Source organism: Epinephelus moara, chromosome 4 (assembly GCF_006386435.1).
Source record: "Epinephelus moara isolate mb chromosome 4, YSFRI_EMoa_1.0, whole genome shotgun sequence".
Classification (NCBI taxonomy): Eukaryota; Metazoa; Chordata; class Actinopteri; order Perciformes; family Serranidae; genus Epinephelus; species Epinephelus moara.
In genome coordinates, this window is record NC_065509.1 from 2,109,013 (window position 1) to 2,131,710 (window position 22,698).

The following is a 22,698-nucleotide window of genomic DNA, read 5'->3' on the forward strand; positions in this document are numbered from 1 at the left end:
TCTTTTTCTTTCCTAATCATTTGAGTTTGTGAATGGTGCGTAAATATTGCCACCGCAATGACTTGTGGGATGGAATTATCTCCTTTCCTATCGCTTAGGAAGGTCCGATGTATCCTATGCTAAAGGAGATCTGAAAGGAAGCATTGAACCTCCTTTCCTTAGTGTTTAGAGAATTCGAACAGCTCTTATCATGACTTTCCGACCGCAGCCTATGTGTATGTGTTGAAAAGTAAAGTGTATATATATGTGAGAGTAAAAATATATGTATGTAAAAGAAGAATGAAAATATATGTATTGAAAGGAGAATGTATGTGTGTGAGAGTGAAAATATATGTATGTGAAAGGAGAATGTATGTGTGTGAGAGTGGACATATATGTATGTGTAAGGAAAATGTATGTGTGTGAGAAGGTGGGAATGAATTATGTCTTGTACGGCCCCTCATACTGTAGCACTTACAACTTCATGAATGTGATCAATTTCATTATGTACCTGACCAAGAACCTTTTTTCTGTTACTGTACCTGCTCCTGTCTAAAAGGTCAGTATATTTATACTTATCTGTTGAATAAGATCATCCTATGGCACTTCCATAGCCTGAAGTTCCATTATTTACAGTATCTTGTAAACAGTAGTGTCACAAATAATTCTCAGCACAAAATCCAGTCACTGGAATTTTCAAGAACTTTCAGTCATATCTTGCGACCTACTTCAGCCGATGGGCTTTGCTCCATCCAAATACATCCATCCACCAAGCCCCATTTGCTGATGAAGACAATGAGATGTGACTAACTTTGATGTGACTAAAATTTCCAGCAAGTCGACCTTTTGATCATACTTCTTTCTCAAACTAACCACTAAACCACTCAAAGCCTTGCTGTGTTAGCTACCAGCAGTTCCTGATTGCACTGTAGACAATAATCACCTGAATTACTTGACAGAGTCTAAATGTGATGATTATTAGTTTAGATATAAAGTTATAATGGCTGCCTTTTATATGTTGTTTGTATACAGACATATGGATGTAATAGTCACCCCATATGAAAATGTAATATATGACATACATGCCCCTACATCAAGAGTGGTATTGCCATATATGTAACCTATAACAGAATATATGATTACCACATACATAACATTTTCTGGATATATGTAGATATAACAGATATGAAATACCCATTGTAAAATTGTTAATGGAGATATATAAAAATGTCAATATGATAAATGTTTACATGGTATTGTATGTTGCTGCCATATATTTGAACAATACATATATTTAATTTATATATGCAAATTTATGAAGCTAACATTTATACAGAAATTCTGTATGCTTATGTTGTTCTTATTAATTCTGGCATACATGTCTACCTTTTAAATATATATCAACATGTGTATATACTGTATATATGTTCACATATATGTCTACAGTATAAGCATATATTATGTATGCAAATATATTAAACATATCTATAAAACCTACATATTTTTTTTAAATGATTTGTAAATGTCATTTGTGTATTTCACAAATACATATATTTTATATTAATATATAATTATGTACATATGGCAATAAATACATTATACATACATATATATACATTAACATAATAGTATGGGCTAGATATGTATATCAATATATGGCATTGGTCACATTTCTGATTTCATATATAGGTTTCATCAATGTGTTCTCATCCCAACTTGTCAAATATGATGCACTAGGTATCCTCCTGCGTCTGCTGTTGATATTCCAGGACATAGGGCCTATAGTTTATGCTAGTTGGATACGTAAAATTGTTGGTAAAACGCCTTGTATTTACATTTATTTCCTTAAGCAACAATAGCACATGGTTAGGTTTACAAAAAAGCATCATGGTTTGGCTTTCCCATTCACATTCACATAGCTCCTTATATAATGTTGTTATTGGTGGCTTTATAGACTTGTAAAAAATGTAGCAATAAAAAAAGGTTAGCTATGAACCATATTAGGTAAAAATCAGACTTTTTGATTTGTGTGTAAATACAGTTTCAGGCAGCAGCCACTCCACAAGGGTTAGTGAAGATCTGCATTGATTTAGCCGTGATTTAGAGTGAGGCAGGTCCATTAGAGGAACTGACTTCAAAATGACTGAACAGGCCTCAGGGTGGACTCTCTTCATTTTTATTCAGTTTTCTCCTTCTGTCTCTCTCTTACACTGTGTTTTTGTTGATTTGAAAATCCCTTTTGTGACAGTGACCAGCTCAAAAAAACAGCCTTGATGCAGCCTTTTAAAACACATACACACACACACACACACACACACACACACACACACACACATCAAAATGAACACACACAAGCACTGTTAGTGCTACATGTCCAAACACACTTCTCCACACAGACATTCCTACACTCCAATGAGCCTATTGAACCAAGTATTGATTCTCTTCTCCGTCTTTTCTCTTCTTCCTCTGTCCTGGCCTCCACCATCCTGCTGTATCTCGGTTTTCCTTCCCTTACTACAACTTTATCAGCCTTTTCTTTCTCTTACTATTTCTTCTGTCTGTAATTGATTGTCCTCTCTCTACATCCTCCTGTCACAGGAAGTGCCTTCTGGTCGAGCTCCTTTGACCTTGACACAAACCCAAGATTGGAGATAAAGAGAGCTCTAATCCCACTAGCAGCTTAGCACTTCTGTCCAGCTGGAAAACTGAGATCTTGACTGACTCCACTGCTGTAAGACAATCTAAAGGATGTCTTACATCCGGTAATGTACATGGACCAGATCACTGTTACGTTACTAGCAGGGGGTCTGATGAGCAATCCATACATATAGGCTTTGAACAATCACCTGGTACAACTTTGACCCACTGTACTTAGCATTATTGTGCTTCCTCAGTTTCCCCTGCAGTGAGAAACTTTTGGATTTTTTTAAAACCAGCCTGCTCATCTGACAGCTTATGTGTCCTGCCAGCCGATTCTCATTCCAGTGTAATTAAATACCGCCCCTTTGTCAGTGATTTTGGCGTCCCACACCTAATGTCAAAAGTCATCCTTTGCGACGGTATGACATCCTGCCAAGTGGCGCCAGTTTTTAAAGCAGGCGGACAGAACCTTTCACAGTTTTCTGATACACCACCAGTCAGCTAGATGGCAGTATGATATGTGGATGGGTGGCATTAGTTCATAACACGTCCGGACAACATCTCTCATGGTGGTATGATTTGCGACTGGACAGCATCAGTTTGAAACACTGACGGTGACAACATAATATAGGCTAAGGAGCTGAAAAGTTCTGTAAAAGGTGGTGGGAGGGTTGGTGGATGGGTCCAACAAATCCCACACTTTCAACTGGGAGCCTGATGTCCACTTCCTGTATGAATGTGAGTTATGGTGTTGAATAATGACCAGAAAAGTATTTGTGCAAAACATTATGATGTCACAGTAAAGCTTACCTTTGACCTTTTGGATATAAAATGTCAAAACTTTGTCAGTATGTCCTATTAGACATTTGTGTGAAATTTTGTCATAATTAGCGTATGAATTCTTGAATTAAGTTCAAAAATATGTTTTGTGAGGTCACAGTGACCCTGACCTTTGACCATCAACTACCAAATTCTAACCAATTCATTCTTGAGTCCAAGTGGATATCACCTCTTGAGATATCACCTCTTGAGATATCACAAAATTTACTAAATGAGTCAGAGACTGACGCAAGGTCAAAGTGATCTTTGACCATCAAAGTCTAAACCATTTATCCTAAAGTCCAAGTAGATGTTTGTGCCAAATTTCAAGAAATTTTCTCAGTGTTCTTGAGATACATTCATTACACAAATTTGACAGATGTGAGGTCAAGGTGACCTTGACTTTTCACCTTTGACCACAAAAATGTAATCAGTTCATCCTTGAGTCCAAGGAAAAGTTTGTACCAAATTTGAAAAAAAAAAATCCCTCAAGACATTTTAGAGATATCACGTTCTCAAGAATGAAAGAGATATGATTACAACAACCTTGACCCTTGATCTACTACCCTTAAGTCCAAGTGGATTTTTATTTTCGGCATTCTTGTGATACTGTGTTCATGAGAATGGGATGGGTGGACATAGGAACAGACGGACAACCTGAAGACATAACTCCTCCTGTCGCAGCTATTGTCATCAAGCATGCATAAAAAAATCAACAAGGTGATTTCCATGTCACAACCTTGTGTTGTCTTGATGAAACATTTTTCGTGAATGAAACACATTTGAACCTTGACTCACGACAGTCCAGGCATTCTAAACCTAACACTGCAGATGTAGTCGGATATAAAAGACAACCTCTTACACCCAATACCAAAGCACTTTGGATAGAGGTGGTATCACTCTGTTGGAGTGAATCCAGCCCTGAAACAGATACAGCCAGGCTCAACATCTCTGATATCCAATACTGTAGACTGATAGGGGAAAGTACAAGATCCTTGATCAGAGTAAAGCAGCATGTAAGATCTACAATGACTTGAAACCAAACGAGTCTGTCTCCCGCTGAAACTTTTTAATCTCTAAAAGGGCAGCTGGGTTATTGAATCATTTGCACACTGGCAGATTTTATCATAAATGTCTGTTTTTAACAAGTAATGGTTCATGATAGATGAACCGGCCCATACACTTTTGGCTGTCAGATCCAGAACATTCAAAGTCTAAATTAGAAATGCATTTTTTCTGCAGGATTCAGTTAACACAACTCAGGAAAAAAGAGACCTGAGACTGCAGTGCAACAGAATCTGCCTGACTGCTTCAAACACTTCTGACATTCAACCCTTTACACAGACGAGCTAAACCTTTCATATCGCTCTGGAAATCAGCTGCTGCAGTCAGTATCATATACACGACTTCACTGCCTGAAGATATCAGGAACAAAGAGCAGCTGATAGATCCCACTGCCAAATACAACTGTGTAATAGCCCTCTGACATCTTGTAGGTGAGTGAGTGTCTTACTCTGTGCTGCAGCAGGGATCAATGCCAACAATACAACAACACCTCAATCCCACTATTTACCAACACACTAATGTTAAATACTGTGTAGGCAAATACAGGGCTGTAACCATTAATAAAAAATGACAAAAAACACTGTAGTGATGGTACTGTGGTGCTGATTGAACAAGCAATGGAACCAAAAAGCAGGTTTTAAAATACTTAAAAAGTGGCTTTGCAAGTGTTTTAAGAGAAAGGAATTTCATTGATGTTGGTTTCATTCATTTCATGATGGTTACGTCTCAAGCTCCAGTGTTATTCAAGTTAACACTTCTCGAGAGCCTGTTCAGAATTTATTTAACACAGATTAAAATGAACTAGTTCAGGTCTCAACTTGTTTTAAATTTATTGTCAATGTGGCTGACATTACTAGCCAATTCTCATTCCGAGCTCATCAAATGCCACCGCTCGATCTGTGATTTCAGCATTAGACACCTACGCTAAAAGGTTTGAAACACCCCTGGTCAGCCAGACGGCACCTTTCGTGGCAGTATGATAAGCAGACATGTTCATAACTTGGCTGGACCGCACCTGTCGTGGTGGTATGATACATCACTGGCCGGCGTCAGTTTGAAATGCTGCTGGTGACGACATAATATGAGGAGCTGCGAAGTCCCCTTTCAGTGTATGGGAGGGATGGTGGATGGGTCCAACAAATCCCAGACTTTCACCTGGGAGTGCGGTGTTCACTTCCAGTTTGAATGTACAGCCAAACCATGATGTTTTTTTCCAAACCTAAACACTTGCTGATGTTGACGTCCCAGCATTGGTTGCAGGGTCCGGAACATCAACAGCACACGCATACCAAGCACATAATATTTAGAGAGGCAATGTGTGATGACTTGGGATCAGAACGTGTTTGATACTGTGCTGGATGGTGTCAGTTTGAAACGCTACCCATAATAATCATAATAATCCATGTTTCTTCTAAACCTTACCACATGCTTTTGTTGCAGAATGAAAAAAAACATAAATATGAGGTGTTTTACCAACATTGTATTTAAAGAATACACAATGCATTTAACAGGCGTAACTTGACGTCGTCCCAGAACGTCAACAACAAACGCAGAAGGATACCTATCATGTAATATGTAGACGTGAGCAGCACTGACAAAGCAGCAATATTTGATGAGTTGGGATGAAAACATGCTGATTCTTCCTTATCTGCCTTTCGCTAATTTGTTGGAGCAGCAGCATAACCTAGATACTCCATTTACACTTTTATAAAAGAAAAAATTTTAAAAGCTGAAATAATATCAGCATGAGCCATGATAAAAGAGGGATGGTGTTACAGACAAAATATGAACAGAATTTTCATAAACTATCAAATATTTTCTTTTGTAAAGCTGAAACAACTGACTTTTGGCCACTAGTGGGCAGCTAACCAAGTTAAAACACTGACATATTTGATCACAGTTGTTAGGTCGAATGTTTTAGAAAGCACTTGCCTATTTGCTAACACAACAGACACAGAGCAACATTAGCTTTCATTAAGAGTTGCAAATCTGTCAAATTTAAGTCTAGTATTCACTCTCTTTTAGCTCCATTTTGATCTCTAGCAAGTCCTGAGGCAGTATCTGTCTCTTTAACTCCACTATGTTCACCAGCTACTTGCAAACTTTATCTATTTGCTATTCTGTACTGGGCAAACAGTGTACAGTGTGTTTATCAGGGCTTTCTTGCTGAAAGCAGCTGCCTGCTGTGGCTGGAAACTTGATGAGAGCGAAGTTTGTTGAATCACCATGAGCTCTAAGCTCTATACAACAAGATAGCAACTAACATGGCTACAACATGAAAAACTGTAAATCAATATTGCAATTAAGTTCAATCATAGTAACAATAATGTAAGCAGGTTCACCAGTAACATGGAGTTGATTACATGTGATGACATGTAACCACCTCACTGCAGTATGCCTTGAATCTAGAACAGCTTTGTCTTTCTTTAACTGTGACTGCTCTGCTGTCAGCTGAGCACCTCCTGGGCACTGCCGAGGTGCCCCTGAGCAAGGCACCGAACCCCCCAACCGCTCGGAGTGCCTGTCATGGGCAGCCCACTCTGACATCTCTCCACTTAGTGCATGTATAGGTCCAGTTTGTGCATGTGTATGTTAGGACCTGTGTGTAATTGACAACAGAGTGAAAAATTGAATTTCCCCAAAGTATATAAAAAAATAATAATAATAAAAAAAAGCTTGACACAGTGTGTTTCCCTCTCTAACTAGCAGATGCAGATTTGTGTTTTGCAAATATTGCACGTACCATTGAGTGTCTGTTGAAAATACTTCGACCAAGGAGTGTTTGAATCGCCTTTTCTCTGTCAAACAGTAAATCATCCACAGACATGCCACATTGCTCACTGCGAGAATTTCAGTCTGATAGCTCTGTATAAATGGCAGATCATATCCCCTTAGATGATGCATGCATTTCTTACTCACATCAGATGGCAAAGTTTTTAAAGGGTCACCTAGGTCCTTCCATTGAATACAGATCTGGCTGGTTGCAAGGCTGATCGGGTTAATCTAGTTCCACTAGAGCGTTACTCGAAGGTTGCATCATTATCAATCAGTGGCAGCACCACCTTACATGTTAATATGGTCAGTGTGAAAACCCTTGAGTCAAGAAATCCCTGTGAGGTAAACTGTGATTTGTGATATTGGGCTTTATAAATAAAATTGATTGATTGATTGATTGAACAATTTAGAGGCACATATTAACAGTTGGGCCCCTGAACACCTCATCTCTATATATGCACAAAGTAAACTCAACGTGGCAGCTTCCTTAGGCACAACCAGAAACCAGGTAGAGCTCCTATGCTGGAAAATTACTGCCAGCCAGTGGCTTACTGTGTGTGTGTGTGTGTGTGTGTGTGTGTGTGTGTGTGTGTGTGTGTGTGTGTGTGTGTGCATGCGTGACAATATAAGTTAAAACAATAAAGGTTTTGATGCCACAAGGTCAAGTAACAATAAAGGACCTGTTTAGGTTCAGGTGACCACGTGAGAACAGGGGGGTTGGAGATGGGCTTGGTCACGTGGCTAAGGTGGGCACCAACACATTCTCACTGCCAGCTTGTCACATATCACCACTCACTTTCACGTCTACATAAGTGGCGCTAGGTATCCTGGGTGCGTCTGCTGTTGATGTTCTGAGACAAGGTGTCAATTTACGACTGTTACATTCATTTTGTCTTTTCAAAATACACTTCTATTTTCACATAAAATGTACAATTTGTGTTAAATGCATATATACATTATTTTCAAAGTTTAAAATTACAACTTTGATTACAACTCATATTTACATTTATTTTCTCGTGCAACAAACACACATGGTTAGGTTTAGGCAACAAAAAGCATGTGGTTAGGTTTAGAAAAAAAACATGGGTTGGCACTACATGGACCCATGTTGGACCCATCCACCACCCACCCTATAGTGACTTTCCAGCTCCCTAAATGACGTTGTTACCAGTGCAGTTTCAAACTGATGCATCTGGCAGCATTATAAACTGATGCACCTTAACGTAAATTGGTTAAAAGACTGGACTTTATGTAAAAGGTGGATAGTGGATGCTCTGAAGGCCTCTCTCATCTGATGCAAAATGTTTAAGTCCCCTGCAGTAGAAAATCTATTTGTCCTTTGCCAAGAAAAGGAAATCAGAGTTAAAAAAAAAAGAAAAGCAAGAAAGAAAGAGAGACAAGAAAACAAACTGATTTTGTAAAAACAAAACAAAAACAACAACAACAAAAAAGCAGCTTAATACACTGATGCCACTCAGCGGCATATCATACCACTACAGATAGATGCCCTTTTTTGTTTATGTCTGAGGCCAAAATCATTGACCAAGCTGCAGTATTTGACGACTCCGGAATGAGAACAGTTTGGGGGCGCAACAACAGTAAACCACATGAAAGTCAAAAGTCAAAAATTAATTATGTTTGTTAATGATGTCAGCTGTCTGTCATTAGAAAAAAGACATACAATGCCTGTTGTATGTATGATATATGATGTATGAATGATCTGAAGCACAGTGTCCTGGTTGTGTTTACTAGAAACATGAACCATTACACACAGGAAACAGGTATGTAACTGTCATTTAAACATCTTTTCAGCAGCGTGATGAATCTGTAGGCGCTTACAGACACATTGTTTAGATCATTTTGTCACAAACTGCCCCCAGAGTGGGGTCTACACTCTCCATCATCTGGTTTAAAACAGGACAAATAACATCAACAATCTGTTACTCATGATAGCCTGATCAGTGTAATAGACAAGTAACAACTCTACAATAATACTCTGACACATTTTACAAAAATGATCGGGACATTTTTTTTAATAACTAGGAATGGCAGGAATTAATTATAACCTAAATAACTGATTAGATCATTATTTTAAGGGATTCAACATATATATATTGTCTTCAATTGAAGACAAGCATAAACATTTTACAACATAAATAGACTCAAATGCAACCCTACAAAATGTGCTCCAACAAAAGACTATCACAAACAACAAAAAGACATTCAGCAGACAGTGTTAGAGGCAGCAGAGTAATGACACATGAAGCAGTAATCTCCATCTGTCAGTTGGCCTCTTGTTTGCACACAGCTGAGACACATCTGAGCAGAACGGGATCTACTAGATGCTCAAGTTTTTTTTTTTGAAATGATAACTCACTTCTGTCTTTTGCACATTTTAAGGTCACCATTGGTGTAAAATAAATCACCTGCCCACCATCCACCTCTGCTACATATGGCACAATGGTGATATCTGTGTTCAAGAATCTAGGAGGACATCACAAAGCTAAATGAAACAGTAGCTTTGAGCAGGCACATGCACAGACCTCAAGTGGTGCTCAAGCATCTGACCTTTTGGCCTCTGACTAGATAACTGCTCTTTGTGCAAGACTTTTTTTTCCATTTCTTTTTCTAATTTTATATTTTAGCTTTTAACTTTGGCTCATGGCATCAATTCTCAATTAAAAGCATGTTGCATTTGAGTTTTAACTCTACGAGACTGCAGGAGCCCCTGCCCATCCCTTTTTAACTTCCCTTGTTGTCACCGACACCACAGTCGATGCACACAAATCAAGCGCTCTGCAGAGCAACTTCCACATCTCCCTGACCTGCCTTCATGGACAGCCAGTTAACAATAGTGTTTACCCTAAGCCTCTGCATTGTCACTATTGTGAAATTAATGCTATTATGCTTAACAAGTGAGTCAGTCTGACCCACACATTCTCACTCTGACCTCTTCACATTTTGAAGTTTGGTCATGGACTTTCCATGTCATCATATGACATGCAAGATACCCTGGGTGCATTGCTTGTTGATGTTCTGGGATGCTATGTCACTTCAGCCTGTTACATGCATTGTCTGTTCAAAATACGCTTCCGTTTCCACAGGAAATGCACAGTTTGCATACAGTCTCTTTCAAAATAAACACTGCAAATTGACCTTTTTTTCCTTCAACAACAAATCACGTGGTTGGGTTAAAAAAGAACAGGGTTTGGCTTTACATCCATACAAGAAGCAAACACTGGCCTCCCAGGTGTAAGTCGGTGGTTTTTGGACCCATCCACCAATTACCCGGTGAGAGCAGAGACAAACACCAAATTGCTTTCCCACTTCTATGTGTCGTCAAAAATGTAAAACTTAACTTGGAATAATGTTTGCATTTTCCACACTATTGCTCTGATTTGTTTTTTTAAATATAAAGCATATTAAGAACATAATTAGAAGAATAAGTGCAGCGTTCTGTTATACAATAAACTTAACTGTTTACAAATTCTAAGGTGGTGGATTGAATTTTAAAAAATGTGAATTTTATTTATGAACCAACAGGAAATAAAGCAAATGTTACTGGATCACAGGTTAAATTAAAGAGTTCTGCTGGGAAAGTAACAACAGGCGAAAAATTACAAACAAGCCTGCAGTGAGGCTTGTAAACAAGAGAAAAACATGTTTGTAGGAGGCGGAATTTAATGTAAATAAACTAGACTTTCCCTTCCCAAAAAGACTCTTTTCGATTAGCACACTTTCGATTACAACTTTGACGTCGTCCTCAGAGTGTCTTTGCATAAGAGCAGTGTAAAAACATTTCCAGCAGTGTAAAAACATTTCCACCATAAACTGATGCAGAAAAATTCACCAGAATGCAGGAAATGAAGTGTTTGATGCTCAAAATTTCCTGGGGGAGGACCCCCACACACCCCACTTAATATGTGTCCCCACCAATGCACAGACGAATTGATGCCCTTGTCTGCATGACTGACCTACTGACTAAGAGGCCGTTTACACGTACACGGTGATTTTGATAAACGGAGACATGTTCCTTCGTTTGTGCCCTTCGTTTACACGCAAACGGAGATTTCTCCTCTGAAAACGAGTCTCTCTAAAAACTCCGGCCAGAGTGGAGATTTTGGAAAACTCCGGTTGCGCATTTGCATGTAAACTGAGATAAACGGAGATAAACGGAGTTATAGGCAGTCGACGTCACAGTATGCGCCGGAACTTGCGCCTGTGTCAAAAGTGCGAGCTTCTCGTTACACTGCCACGTACAGGTTTGGCATGCTCTTGTGTATATATACACGGGTAAGTGTAAACGAAGATCTTTTTGAAAACGGAGATGGTGAAATGTCCGTTTATGAAAATAGCCGGCAACGTGTAAACGGCCTCTTACTTTTCTCTTAATTAACAATTAGAAGCATGCCCTTTTTGTGGTTGAGCCCCAAAAAGGTGTGTTCACGGCACTAGCTTTGAGAGAGAAGCTCTGTGTGCGGAAGCTTCATTTATACTCAAAGCTCAGAATAAGAAATGACAGCTCAGGATGACGTGAACATAATTGAAAATGAGTTAAGGGGAACGGCTAAATTGACCGATGGAATAAGGATACACACATCATGGAACACACACACACACAAAGCAGTGAGCAGTGGAAAATGGATTGCAGCAATCTGCAGCAAAATCATTAAAATCGTATGTGTGAAAAGTCTGTGTCACACACAACATAACGCACAGAAGTCAGAAAATGCCAATACACCCACACACGTAGAGTAAAGGCCCTGCAAACACCTATTATAAATCAACTCAAAGCAACAGCCCTTATGCTTCAAAGTCATCTCTGAATCGCTTATCTACATACTGAGCCATACTATAGGAATACCAATTTATAGGCCTTTATCATATCATTCAGAGAGAGGGACAGAGAGAAGGAGACGGAGAAAGGGAAGGGGCGAGAGAGGTAGACAGAGAGAGGTGAGGGACAGCATTATCCACAAAATACCTATTTATACATTTCAGTCGTATCTGAGGAGAAAAAAGAGAGCACTTCTGCTGAGATATTGATGTCCACACATACAGTATATGAATATATGAATGCAACTCACTCAGTCACTCACTCATTCACTCACTCACACACACACACACACACACACACACACACACACATACAAGAGTCCCAGGGCTGCGAGATAAGAGAGGAGAGTGTTCTGGGGAGAAAGCTTCCTCATTGGTGTGCAAGGCTGCACATGTTCCAACCCTCCCTTATATCCCCTGTGTGTGTATATGTGAATGTGTGTGTGTGTGTTTGTGTGTGTGCGTGCATGCGAGCACTCCCTCTCTTTCCTTCACTGCCACAAAAAAGACACAGAGGACCTATTGTGCCCAAGGAAGGAAAATCACTCCATTTTCAGAAAAGGAGAGGAATGAACAGCTCTCTCTCTCTCTCTCTCTCCTTCCGTTCATCTCTCCCGACCTCTCTCCTTCCCTCTCTCTCTCTCTTTCTCTCTCTCTCTCTCTCTCTCTCTCTCTCTCTCTTTCTCCCATTCACACAGCAGCTGAAATGGCGAAGCTTGTTAAAAAGGAAGCCCACATGACAGCATTCACAGCTTTGCTTACTGCAGCATCTCCCCTGCTCGCTGTGTGCCTTTGCACCAGAAACCACGGATGAAAGCAACTTGATACTCGATAAAAAAAGTTATGGCACTAAGGGGCCACAAGTAAATGCATAAAGGGAAAAAAGAGAAAAAGAGGAAGAGGTAGAGAAAATATCAGCATTTGCAGTAAATGAGGTATTTCATGCAGCAGTAACAGCAAAACAATATTAAAGGAGAATGTGTTTTTTTTTTTGTTTTTTTTTCAGGTGTTCAGAACTGCAGCTTCTTCGCTCTGCTGCACAATTCTTGCTGCAAACAATATTATCCATAAACTCTGCTTACTGAGAGAAACTGTGGTTTCTGCCTGATAATACTAGTTTATTGAAACAATTTATCATGGAAGAATTGTGTGGGGATTCTTTGATGTCAATGCCCCATTTCTTACTAGATGGATAAATGTGGATGTACCTCTATGGAGTCTGGGACAGCAGATGTGATGACGGCGGAATGCCTTCATTATCAAGGATTTCAAGATAAACCATATTTCCTGTTTTAGCCATAATTCATGTCACTAATATTAGCATTGCTGACAATGCTGGGAATGCAGCAACGTTGTATCAGTTGTTAACAAGTTTAACCAATGTTATTTGAAGGAGAGAGCTACAGCAAACAATGACGCTCTTACCAAAACTGTCCAGTGTTAACATCAGGTAAATATAATAGACTGACTTTCTGGTTCAGCCCTTATCTGTCACATCAGCCTGTTCTCATTCTGAAGTTGTCAAATACCATCATATTGTCAGTGATTTTGGTGTCACACAACGGCACTAAAACAACACCAAAACTGACAAACCGTGGACTTTCGCCCAGGGGTGCGCTGTTCAGTTCCCATATGAATGTAGAGCCAAACCATGATGTATTTTTCTAATTGTAACCACTCGCTTTTCTTGCCTAAACCTAACCATGTTCTTTTGTTGCACAAGGAAATGAACATAAATATGAGGTGTTTTACCAACGCTGTAAGTTTATTTTGACTGTATCCTGGTGCTGGTTGGGGCATGCTGGAAAGCCAACAGCAGATGCAGGAAGATATCTAGTACATTATACATAGATGCTAGTCCAATGACAAAGCAGTGATATGTGATGATGAGAATGTGTTCTGCTGGAGTTGTGCACACACAACAGCATGTGTTCAACTGAGTGAAATGATGACGTATACTCCAAAAAAAAGGTCAACACCATATAAGCAAATAGTTTACTGCAAGTCTCATAAACAGCAAGACTTGGCTTACATGGAACAGCAACAAAGCAAATTCTCTGAAAAGGTGACTCAGTTTGCATCACTGGCAAGCCCACATCCCTGCAAATATATCTTGAGAGCTTTAAACTGCATTTAGCGATCTTCAGAAGAACATTTTCACAGGTAACAAAGGTCTTTGAGACTGTGAGAGGTGGTTGAAAGCTCTAGAAAAAGCCAGCAAATGGATCCTGAGTTAAAGGGAAACTGCAATATTTTTAAACCTGGACTCTATTTTGTATGATTTTGTGTCAAAGTGACTAATGAAAACAACAATATTTGAAATTGCTTCAGTATTCAGAAAGATGCAGAGAGACACAAGACAGGCTGCAATATAATCCCTAGGGGCAATTGTGCACTTTCCTGCACAATTTACGTTCATTCAAAGAAAAGATCCTACAGAGAAAAGACCCTATGGAGAAATCAAACATTTTTCCATACACTCTCCTGGTCTGTTTGTTACTGTGTCTCCCTCTAAAATCTTGCCAAAGGTGACTTGTTGCAAGAAAAACAACGGTGAAATCTTTCTAAGAGTTGGAGAGAGGAGGAAGAATTTGTTGTGTTGGAGCAACACATTCTCACTTTGACCTCGTCACATATTGATGTTTTGGTCATGGGCTTTCCATGTCCACCAACAACGTGCAAGGTACCCTGGGTGTGTTATTTGTTTACGTTCTGGGACACCATGTCAAGTTCTCTTCTTTCAAGATTTCATTTTCACAGGAAATTCCACATTTGCATACAGTCTCTTTCAAAATAAACACACTACGTCGGTACAACACTGCAAATTGACATTTTTTTTCCTTCAACAACAAACGCACGTGGTTAGGTTTAGGTAACAAAAGCACGTGGTCACGTTTAGGAAAAAAGAATAGGGTTTGGCTTTAGAATCTTATGGGACACAAACACAGCTCTCTCAGGTGAAGGTCGATGTTTGTTGGAAAGAAATGAAGAGAAAAGGTGTTTCCGTCTCCACAGTGTGCTAGTGTTGGATGATGGGTCGCAGCCACTGCTCGCTGTATGTGCTATGCATTCTCACTGACTGATTTGTGGCATATTGATTACGAATACATTCTGATGCTCGTTTTGTGTCTGATTGTTTTTTTTTCGCTGTTTCATCATTATAACAATTGGAACTGTAGCCAGTCTCTCACTAGCACTATCTTCATTCATATTTTAAAAAGCTAGAAATTATATTCAGCCACAAAAGCCTGAGAAGCTGGAAATCAGAACAAAAGTACAGAGTTGTTACATAGATATGATACACTGTCTCGTCTAGTTGCATTGGTGTGAACCGCCAGGTTTTTAAAATGTTGCAGAACAGCACATTGCAAGTAGCTGCCTGTTTCAACTCATCTCGTCCCCAGTCTTTGGTCTGAACAGGGCTTTACACACAGAAACAAACACACCAGATCAGCAAAAGGTAAAGAAAATGATTCTTTTCTTCATAGAGTGCTATCCATAAGGTTGTCAGACTCCTCTAATAACAATCTGAGCCTGTCAGTGACACAACCAAACACTTTTAATAGAGGAAAATGTACGGTGCACAGTTGCTCGTAGGAATTACATTGCAGCCTGTTTCGCAGCTGCGGCTGCAGCAGTCTCTTCAATAATGGACTAATTTAAAAAACTGTTGTTGCTGTTTTCACTTAAACTCAAAAACATTACAACATAGGGTCCAGGTTGATAAATACCAAACTTTTCCTTTAAGGTACTGTTTCCAATGTGCTATGTTCTTTCAGTGCAATCAACCCATGTAGTTACCAACACAAAAATTACAACCAGCAAATACAACCAGCTTACATGCAATATGAAGGGACTCCCTCAGTGCCCTGCAGCCCAGTCTTTTTTTTAAATCTAGCAACCAACACAAAGACCAAGACTTTTTAATCACAAAAAAGTGGAAACTTGCTCATCTCACAGGTCTCTCAAGTCCCAGCCGACAGATTGGAGCGGGGCCTTGTTGCCGACAACATTTCAGCACCTTGGACAGCTAAACAATAGCCAGAAGAGATCCAGCAGGGGGAAAAACACGAGGACAAAAGACAGAGGAGGAGGTGGAGGAGGGCTCCGGGTATACAAAAGGAGAAAAAAGGGGGGGTGGGGGGGTGGGGAGAAGAATTTGGCCGCTGGGAGGTCATTCACAGAGGATACAAAGAGCCAATGTCAACTGGAGTTGAAGGATAGAAAACAGAATTAGCATTAGAGCGGGTAACACAGTTCATCTATGTCACACAGCTGAGTAAAAGAGGAGGACAGGCCAATGAATGCACTGGGGATGATAATACACACACTTATGCACAAGCATTATTTCTGAATGGCAGGTTGCGTACAGGGGCTGTGTATCCTAAGATGGTTTCTAGCAGAGTTAATGCTCCTTATGCTGCAGATTTCCTTTCACTGCTTATCAACAATCCACCACTGTCAATTGCTACAATAATTGCAATTCTTCTCCCCTGTAAGCAAGAGAAGCAGCCACTATTAAAAAAAATGCCAATTTTTTTTTTATATCTACATAACTGGAGTCATTTTGAGCGGCATGATGCCAAGGAATGCTGCATCTAATGAGAAATGGCAGCAGAGACAGAACTCCACACTGCAGATCAGCCTCCATTTTCACCACCAGCACATTTCCTTTTACTGCTTATCCACAAGGGGCAACTCACTACTGTTAATTGCTGCACTAATGACAATTCCTCTCGCCTGTAAGATTACAATTCCCAAGAAGCAGCTAGTTGTCAAAATAAAATCTCAATTTTCCAATCAAAAATCTTCAGCACAACACAATCACTTCAAAGCACCCTGTGATGTCTTGACATATCCTTGTCTCTGCAGGAGAAAATATTGACCGTCTCTGTCAAATGTTAGTGTTGTCTGTACACCATCAGATGGATGGAGCGGAGACTTCAGAGGGAGCAGAGGGCACTTGGAGAAAAACGTAAATGCTGTGTCAGGAAAGGAAGAAGGAAGCAATGGCTATCACTCAACTTAGACGGAGCCCAAAAAATCCACCTGGTCAATCATTAGAGGACTGCAGAGAGAGGAAGAGAGGAGGAGCTGCAGGCAGGTGATTCTATTTTCATTTTCTCTGGCTCCCATCACACATACGCACACACACACACACACACACACACACACACACTCAAGAGCAGAACACAGCACACCGCAGCACCCAAAAAAAGAAAAAGAAAAATCAAGCACATTCTTAAGAAAATTTACCTCAAGCTCAGGATGTTGACAAAGTGCTTCAGTGAAAGTTTAATGGCGCAATTTCACCGCGCTGTATTGCTCCCCTATAGCATACAATATTCTCTATAAGTTGTACATCTCCAAAGACACTTCATATTCAAAGCAAAATAACATAATTCTCCCCATCAAGAGCTCATATATCACTTCACACCCAGAATCAAATTATTTTTTTCTTTTTTTTTCCTTTTTAAACAGACAAATAAGTCTTCTATTTTACATAAAGGTTTCTTTAAAATACAGCACTTTCAAAATAAGGAACATTTGCAGAGAGCATTGTTGATAAAATAGTTGAGTGCAAAGGCACTTTCTGGAGTAACTATAGTAAGATTTTGCCACTTGTTGGATTTTGAAAAGGTTCTCTTTTAACACTCACCATTTATCTGTGTATGCTAAGTATGTACAGGAATGTCAATCTGTAGCATTTCCTCTTCTACAAAGAATAATTATTTCATACTTTTTTTCTGTTTTCCAAAGGGAAAATAAAATACAGTTTTATGAAAAGCACAAAGCTGTTTTTGTACGCAGTCCTGCCCATTGTATACCTGCCATCAAAGTCTTTTGGAATTTCATTTTCAACAAAAAAAAAAGTAATAATTTATACCTCCCAGGAGAAAAAGAAATAGAACTGCATAATAATATACTTCTTATACTCCGTTTATACATCTTGACAAAAAAGAAAGAGAAGAAAAGGAAGAGAGAAAAAAGATCATCAAAGGATTCATTTCCAGTCAATCATGAAGGATTGAACACATATAGATAAGATAGATATATAGAGAGGGCTATTATGACAATAACTGCGTGATTATTATGAATGCTGCACAGAACCTAAGGGGAGGGGGGGGCATTGTCACTATCTTACAGTTGGCTCATCGCAGTCTGTTTCTCCAGAACCTCCAGGTAGTCTGGTTCTGTTTTTAGCTTCCCAGGGAGCAGAAGCGGGTGCTCATTGTTTTTGGAGGGATGTTCGGCCCCGTAGTATTTCCTGGGGGTCCCGTAAAGCACAGTTTTGTTTAACCTGTCCTGATTGGTGATATGCCGCCGGGCTGTAGCAGCCTCATAGGGGGGCACGATGCAAGGTCTCTTAGGTAAAGTGCAAAAATTGTAATGGAAAGGGGGGGCACCTGCAGCTGTGGGAAGCTCCTTGTGGGGCCTCTCCCCCAAGTTTTGATACAACATCTCAGGAGGATCTGGCGTGGTCAAACCGCATGATGTTGGAGATTTATCCATAAAATCCATTGTGCTGATGGTGTAAGCCCCTGGGCTGCGTGTGAGGACATCCTTCTTTGCGTCCAGGGGCCCAAAGCTGAGCTCCTTCAGGTTGCGGTAATATGCCACCTGTTCACCATCCTTCTGCATGTAAATAGGGTTTTGGCACATGGAGCCCACAGGTGGGGGGATGTAATTGTAAACGTGGCTTTCTGAGGTTTTGTCTTGGGTCAGTTCAGGAGTGTAGGAGCCATATTGCACTTGAAAAGAGTTGAGATCTAGGTTGTTGGCGCCTGTGGGGACGTGTTCCACCCCTTTGCGCCGCTTCAGAACAAAAACAAAGAGGCCTGCACCAAAGCAGACTGAGAGGATGAAAACAACAAGGAGCCCAAGAATCAGAACTGAAAGTGGGACCTCAGGGTGTAACTCAGGAGTGTGGATTCGGGATTCAGTGGGGCTGATGGAGCTAAAAAAAGAAGAGGAAGAAGAAGAGGAAGAAGAGGAAGGAGTGGTGACCACAGTGCCAGGGCTTATTAACGTGGGGGCTTTTGTAGGGGGTGCATGTTGTGGCGGGGGCACCTCACTGGGCTCAGGGCAGATGGCCTCATTGCGAAGCGAGCGCAGCAGGCGACCCGCGTGTTTAGAGGGTGAATCACAAGTGATTTCGTTAACCACTACGCTGGTACTGGACAGCTCCATCCAATTTTTGAGTGCCACAATGTCACAGGTGCAGTCCCAGGGGTTCTCCTGAAGGTCAATCTGGATAAATGCTGACAGCTGGTCCAGCACCCCACGAACCGGAAGGTAGGAGAAATGATTATTCCTTAAGTTGAGTCTCGTTAGCATGGTACCACCGAAAACATTGTCAGGGAGGGATCTTAACAGGTTGTTGTTGAGAAAAAGCAGCTGAAGGTTATGCAGTGAGTTAAACGTTTGTGGTAAAATGTCTTTGATTATGTTATATTCCAAATACAGATACTGGAGTGACTGCAGGCCAGCAAAGAGGGACTGAGAAAGTGATTCAATGTAATTCCCATTCAGATAGAGCCGTCTGAGGTTTGTTAGATTTTCAAATGCTCCTTCCTGAATCACTGCAATCCTGTTATTTCCTAAATGAAGCAGCTCCAGCGAGCTGTACTCAGTGAGATCAGTCCTGTAAATCACTTGTAAGTAGTTACCAGTCAGGTGAAGTTTCTTTGGGTAAGAGGGCTTAGGGTTCAACTCACTGATGTTATGCAACTTCCGCTCTTGGCAATTTATGTTCAATCCACTGTCAGGGTTTTGTGATGTGCACACGCACACGCTGGGACATAGCATGGGCACGGGGGAGCGCGTCTGGTAAACCATTATAGGCCCAAAGACTTGTTTGTCCTTTGTGATGCGAGGGGTAGGCCTGCGCATTTTGGGCGGGCGGGAAGCTTTTGGGGAACGGGTGGGGGTTATCATGCCAGGGTGGTAGGTCGGGGGCAGGGCCCCTTGAAAGTGAGAGTCAGAGGGGGGTTGAACACGGTCCCCAGCATTCCTGCGCGGGCACAGATCCTGCTTTATGAGCTGGGTGATGTCTTTACCATGCAGCCTGAATGGTGTCTCACACACTATGTCCCCCACAAAGACAGAAATAGTGTCCAACCAGGATTTGAGGGGAATCAGATCACAAGTGCAATTCCATGGGTTTTCCTCCAGCTGGATCTCCATGATGCCGCCTATGTGCTCTAAAACCCCAGCAAACGGCAGCATCTTGAGCCGGTTGCCACGTAAATCCAAGTGGGTGAGGAGCACAAAGCGGAAAATGTTAGGAGGCAAAGACAACAGCAGGTTGTCATTTAGGATCAACACTTTTAGCTTATTCAGCTTACTGAAAGCACCCGGCTCTATGGCGCTGATGTAATTATAGTCTGCCTGTAAATACTCCAAACTCTCCAGCCCTGCAAAGGTGTCCTCTTTGATCACCTCCAGGTTGTTGTTGTTCAAGTGGAGCCGCTTCAGGAAGCGCAGCCCATTAAAGGCGCCTGTTCGGATCTCCTGCAAGCCGTTATTCCCCAGATGCAGTGAGGTGACATTGCCATAATTGACGAATTCATTGGCGCTGAGCCGTGACAGGAAGTTCCCATTTAGAAAAAGCTGTGAGATTTTATTTGGGGGCGCCTGGAACTGAGTGACGGTGGTAAATCCTTTATTCTCACAGTTGATGTTGAGGATGTTCTCCCGCTCCTCACAGCTGCAGCGGCTCTTGCAGATCTCTTTGGAGGCTGAAGTTTTGCGGCTCTCCGTTTCGGACGGTGACAGGCTGGTGACCGTGAGGACGCTCAGCAAGAGGACGCCGCTCAGCATTTTTACAGCCAAAAATGGTCGCTGAAATATAGATCCAGCATTTAAATTTGCAGCGTAAGCCTTGGATGGAGATTAAAAAAAAAAAATCAGGGGGTGAGTTCTCAGAGCAGGGTGATGGAAAAAGGAGGTAGAGGCGCTCTCACACATACAAACGCTCACACACACACAAATATACAGGCACGCAGAAAACAGGCGCACTAACCGTTATTAGTATGTTAAAAGGAGATTATCAAATTTCTCCATTGACCTTCACTTTAAATTAAAAACAAAAAATCCAAAATCCGTCTCCCAAAAAAATCAATCCTGAAAAAGACAAAAAGCAAAACCGTCGCAAATCAACGGGATCCTATGCGGTGGATGGACTTGGCACATTGTCAGAGACAGAGCAGAATCGGAGGGAGAAAAAGCCGCTTACTGCAACCCTTTTTACCTTATTGAGAGCCCCGATTTATTCAGTGTCTTCACGCAGATCACCAGCAGCTGCAGCCAAATATTCAGGGAGAGACACGGACAGCGAAACGCCGCCTCTCTTCTCCTTCACACAGGAAAAGCGCTTCATTTTAGTCCAGGCAAAATAAATCACTTTTTTTTAAAGATCCATAAATAATGCGCAAAGACGCACCATGACGCACGGCTGGCCTTCCTTACCGCCTTCTCCAAAAGAAAGGAGACAGGTAAAAGTGAGAAGAGAAAAAAAAAAACAGCGCGCTTGACAGAGAGAGAGACAGAGGGGAGATATATATTCCCGGAGCTGAGGCATAACGACTGTGCCGTCGGTCCTCCTCCCCCGCTCCGCTCCGCACACTGAGAGCAGCACTGAGCGTCTGCTGCTGCTGCTGCCTGACTGCGTTTGTGTGCGCGCGTGCGTTTGTGTGCGTGCGTGCTTGCGTGCGTGCGTGCGTGTGTGTGTGTGTGTGTGTGTGTGTGTGTGTGTGTATGTGACTGAGAGAGGGAGAGAGGGAGAGAGGGAGAGAGGAAACCAGGGGCAGTTACGTCACAGACACAGTCAACATGAACACACACACACACACACACACACACACACACACACACACACACACACACACGGTCTTGGGAGTAAGAGACCACTATCCTGCAAAATTATAAATTTGAACAAATCCTCATATCTAATCCAGTTTGTTGTTAAACACAGTGTTGGATTACATTTGTCCCTAAAATTCTCTGAATTTCACTTGTGTTAACAGCATTGTTTTGTTCACAACAAAATGGATATTGTTGCTGTTATTACAGCATCTTTCTATCTGTTGTTACTATGGGAGAACATATCTTCTAGAAGAAGAAGAAGCAGTTATATTGTTACTCAGATTCTTCACATTTTACGAAATGTTCACTTCGACCGTTTGCATTGAGCTCCAGTGCAGGAATGCAATGATCTAATATACAGTGCATAACTTCATTATAAGTAAATGTGGATGCCTAGCGGGAACTCATTGGCATGAAAGCCTCTTGATAAGCATCTGCTTAAACAGCAAACTGATGTGATATAATCTATATATCTAAAATTGATATACTATAATGCAAATGTAATACTGCAGACACAGAGCCACATCAATCAGATTGCTGTCAGTTCATCAGGAGTTCTTTGGTTTCGATGTTTTTACCCATGATGCCACTAGGAGGCAGGAAAGGCCTCTGTTTAGACTCTCTCTCTCTCTCTCTCTCTCTCTCTCTCTCTCTCGCTGTCTGTCTCTGTCTCACATAATTTCTTCTGTCTTCTTGTCTTCAGTCTTTATCTTTCAC

General features: G+C 41.0%; 1 protein-coding gene across 1 annotated transcript; it reads right to left on the bottom strand.

Moving 5' to 3' along the window:
- Positions 1-13,144: 13,144 nt before the first annotated feature.
- Positions 13,145-21,729, bottom strand: slitrk2 (SLIT and NTRK-like family, member 2). Its single transcript, XM_050042973.1, has one exon. The coding sequence runs from the start codon at positions 20,935-20,937 to the stop codon at positions 18,256-18,258; it is 2,682 nt and encodes an 893-aa protein (XP_049898930.1). The 5' UTR covers positions 20,938-21,729; the 3' UTR covers positions 13,145-18,255.
- Positions 21,730-22,698: the final 969 nt, after the last annotated feature.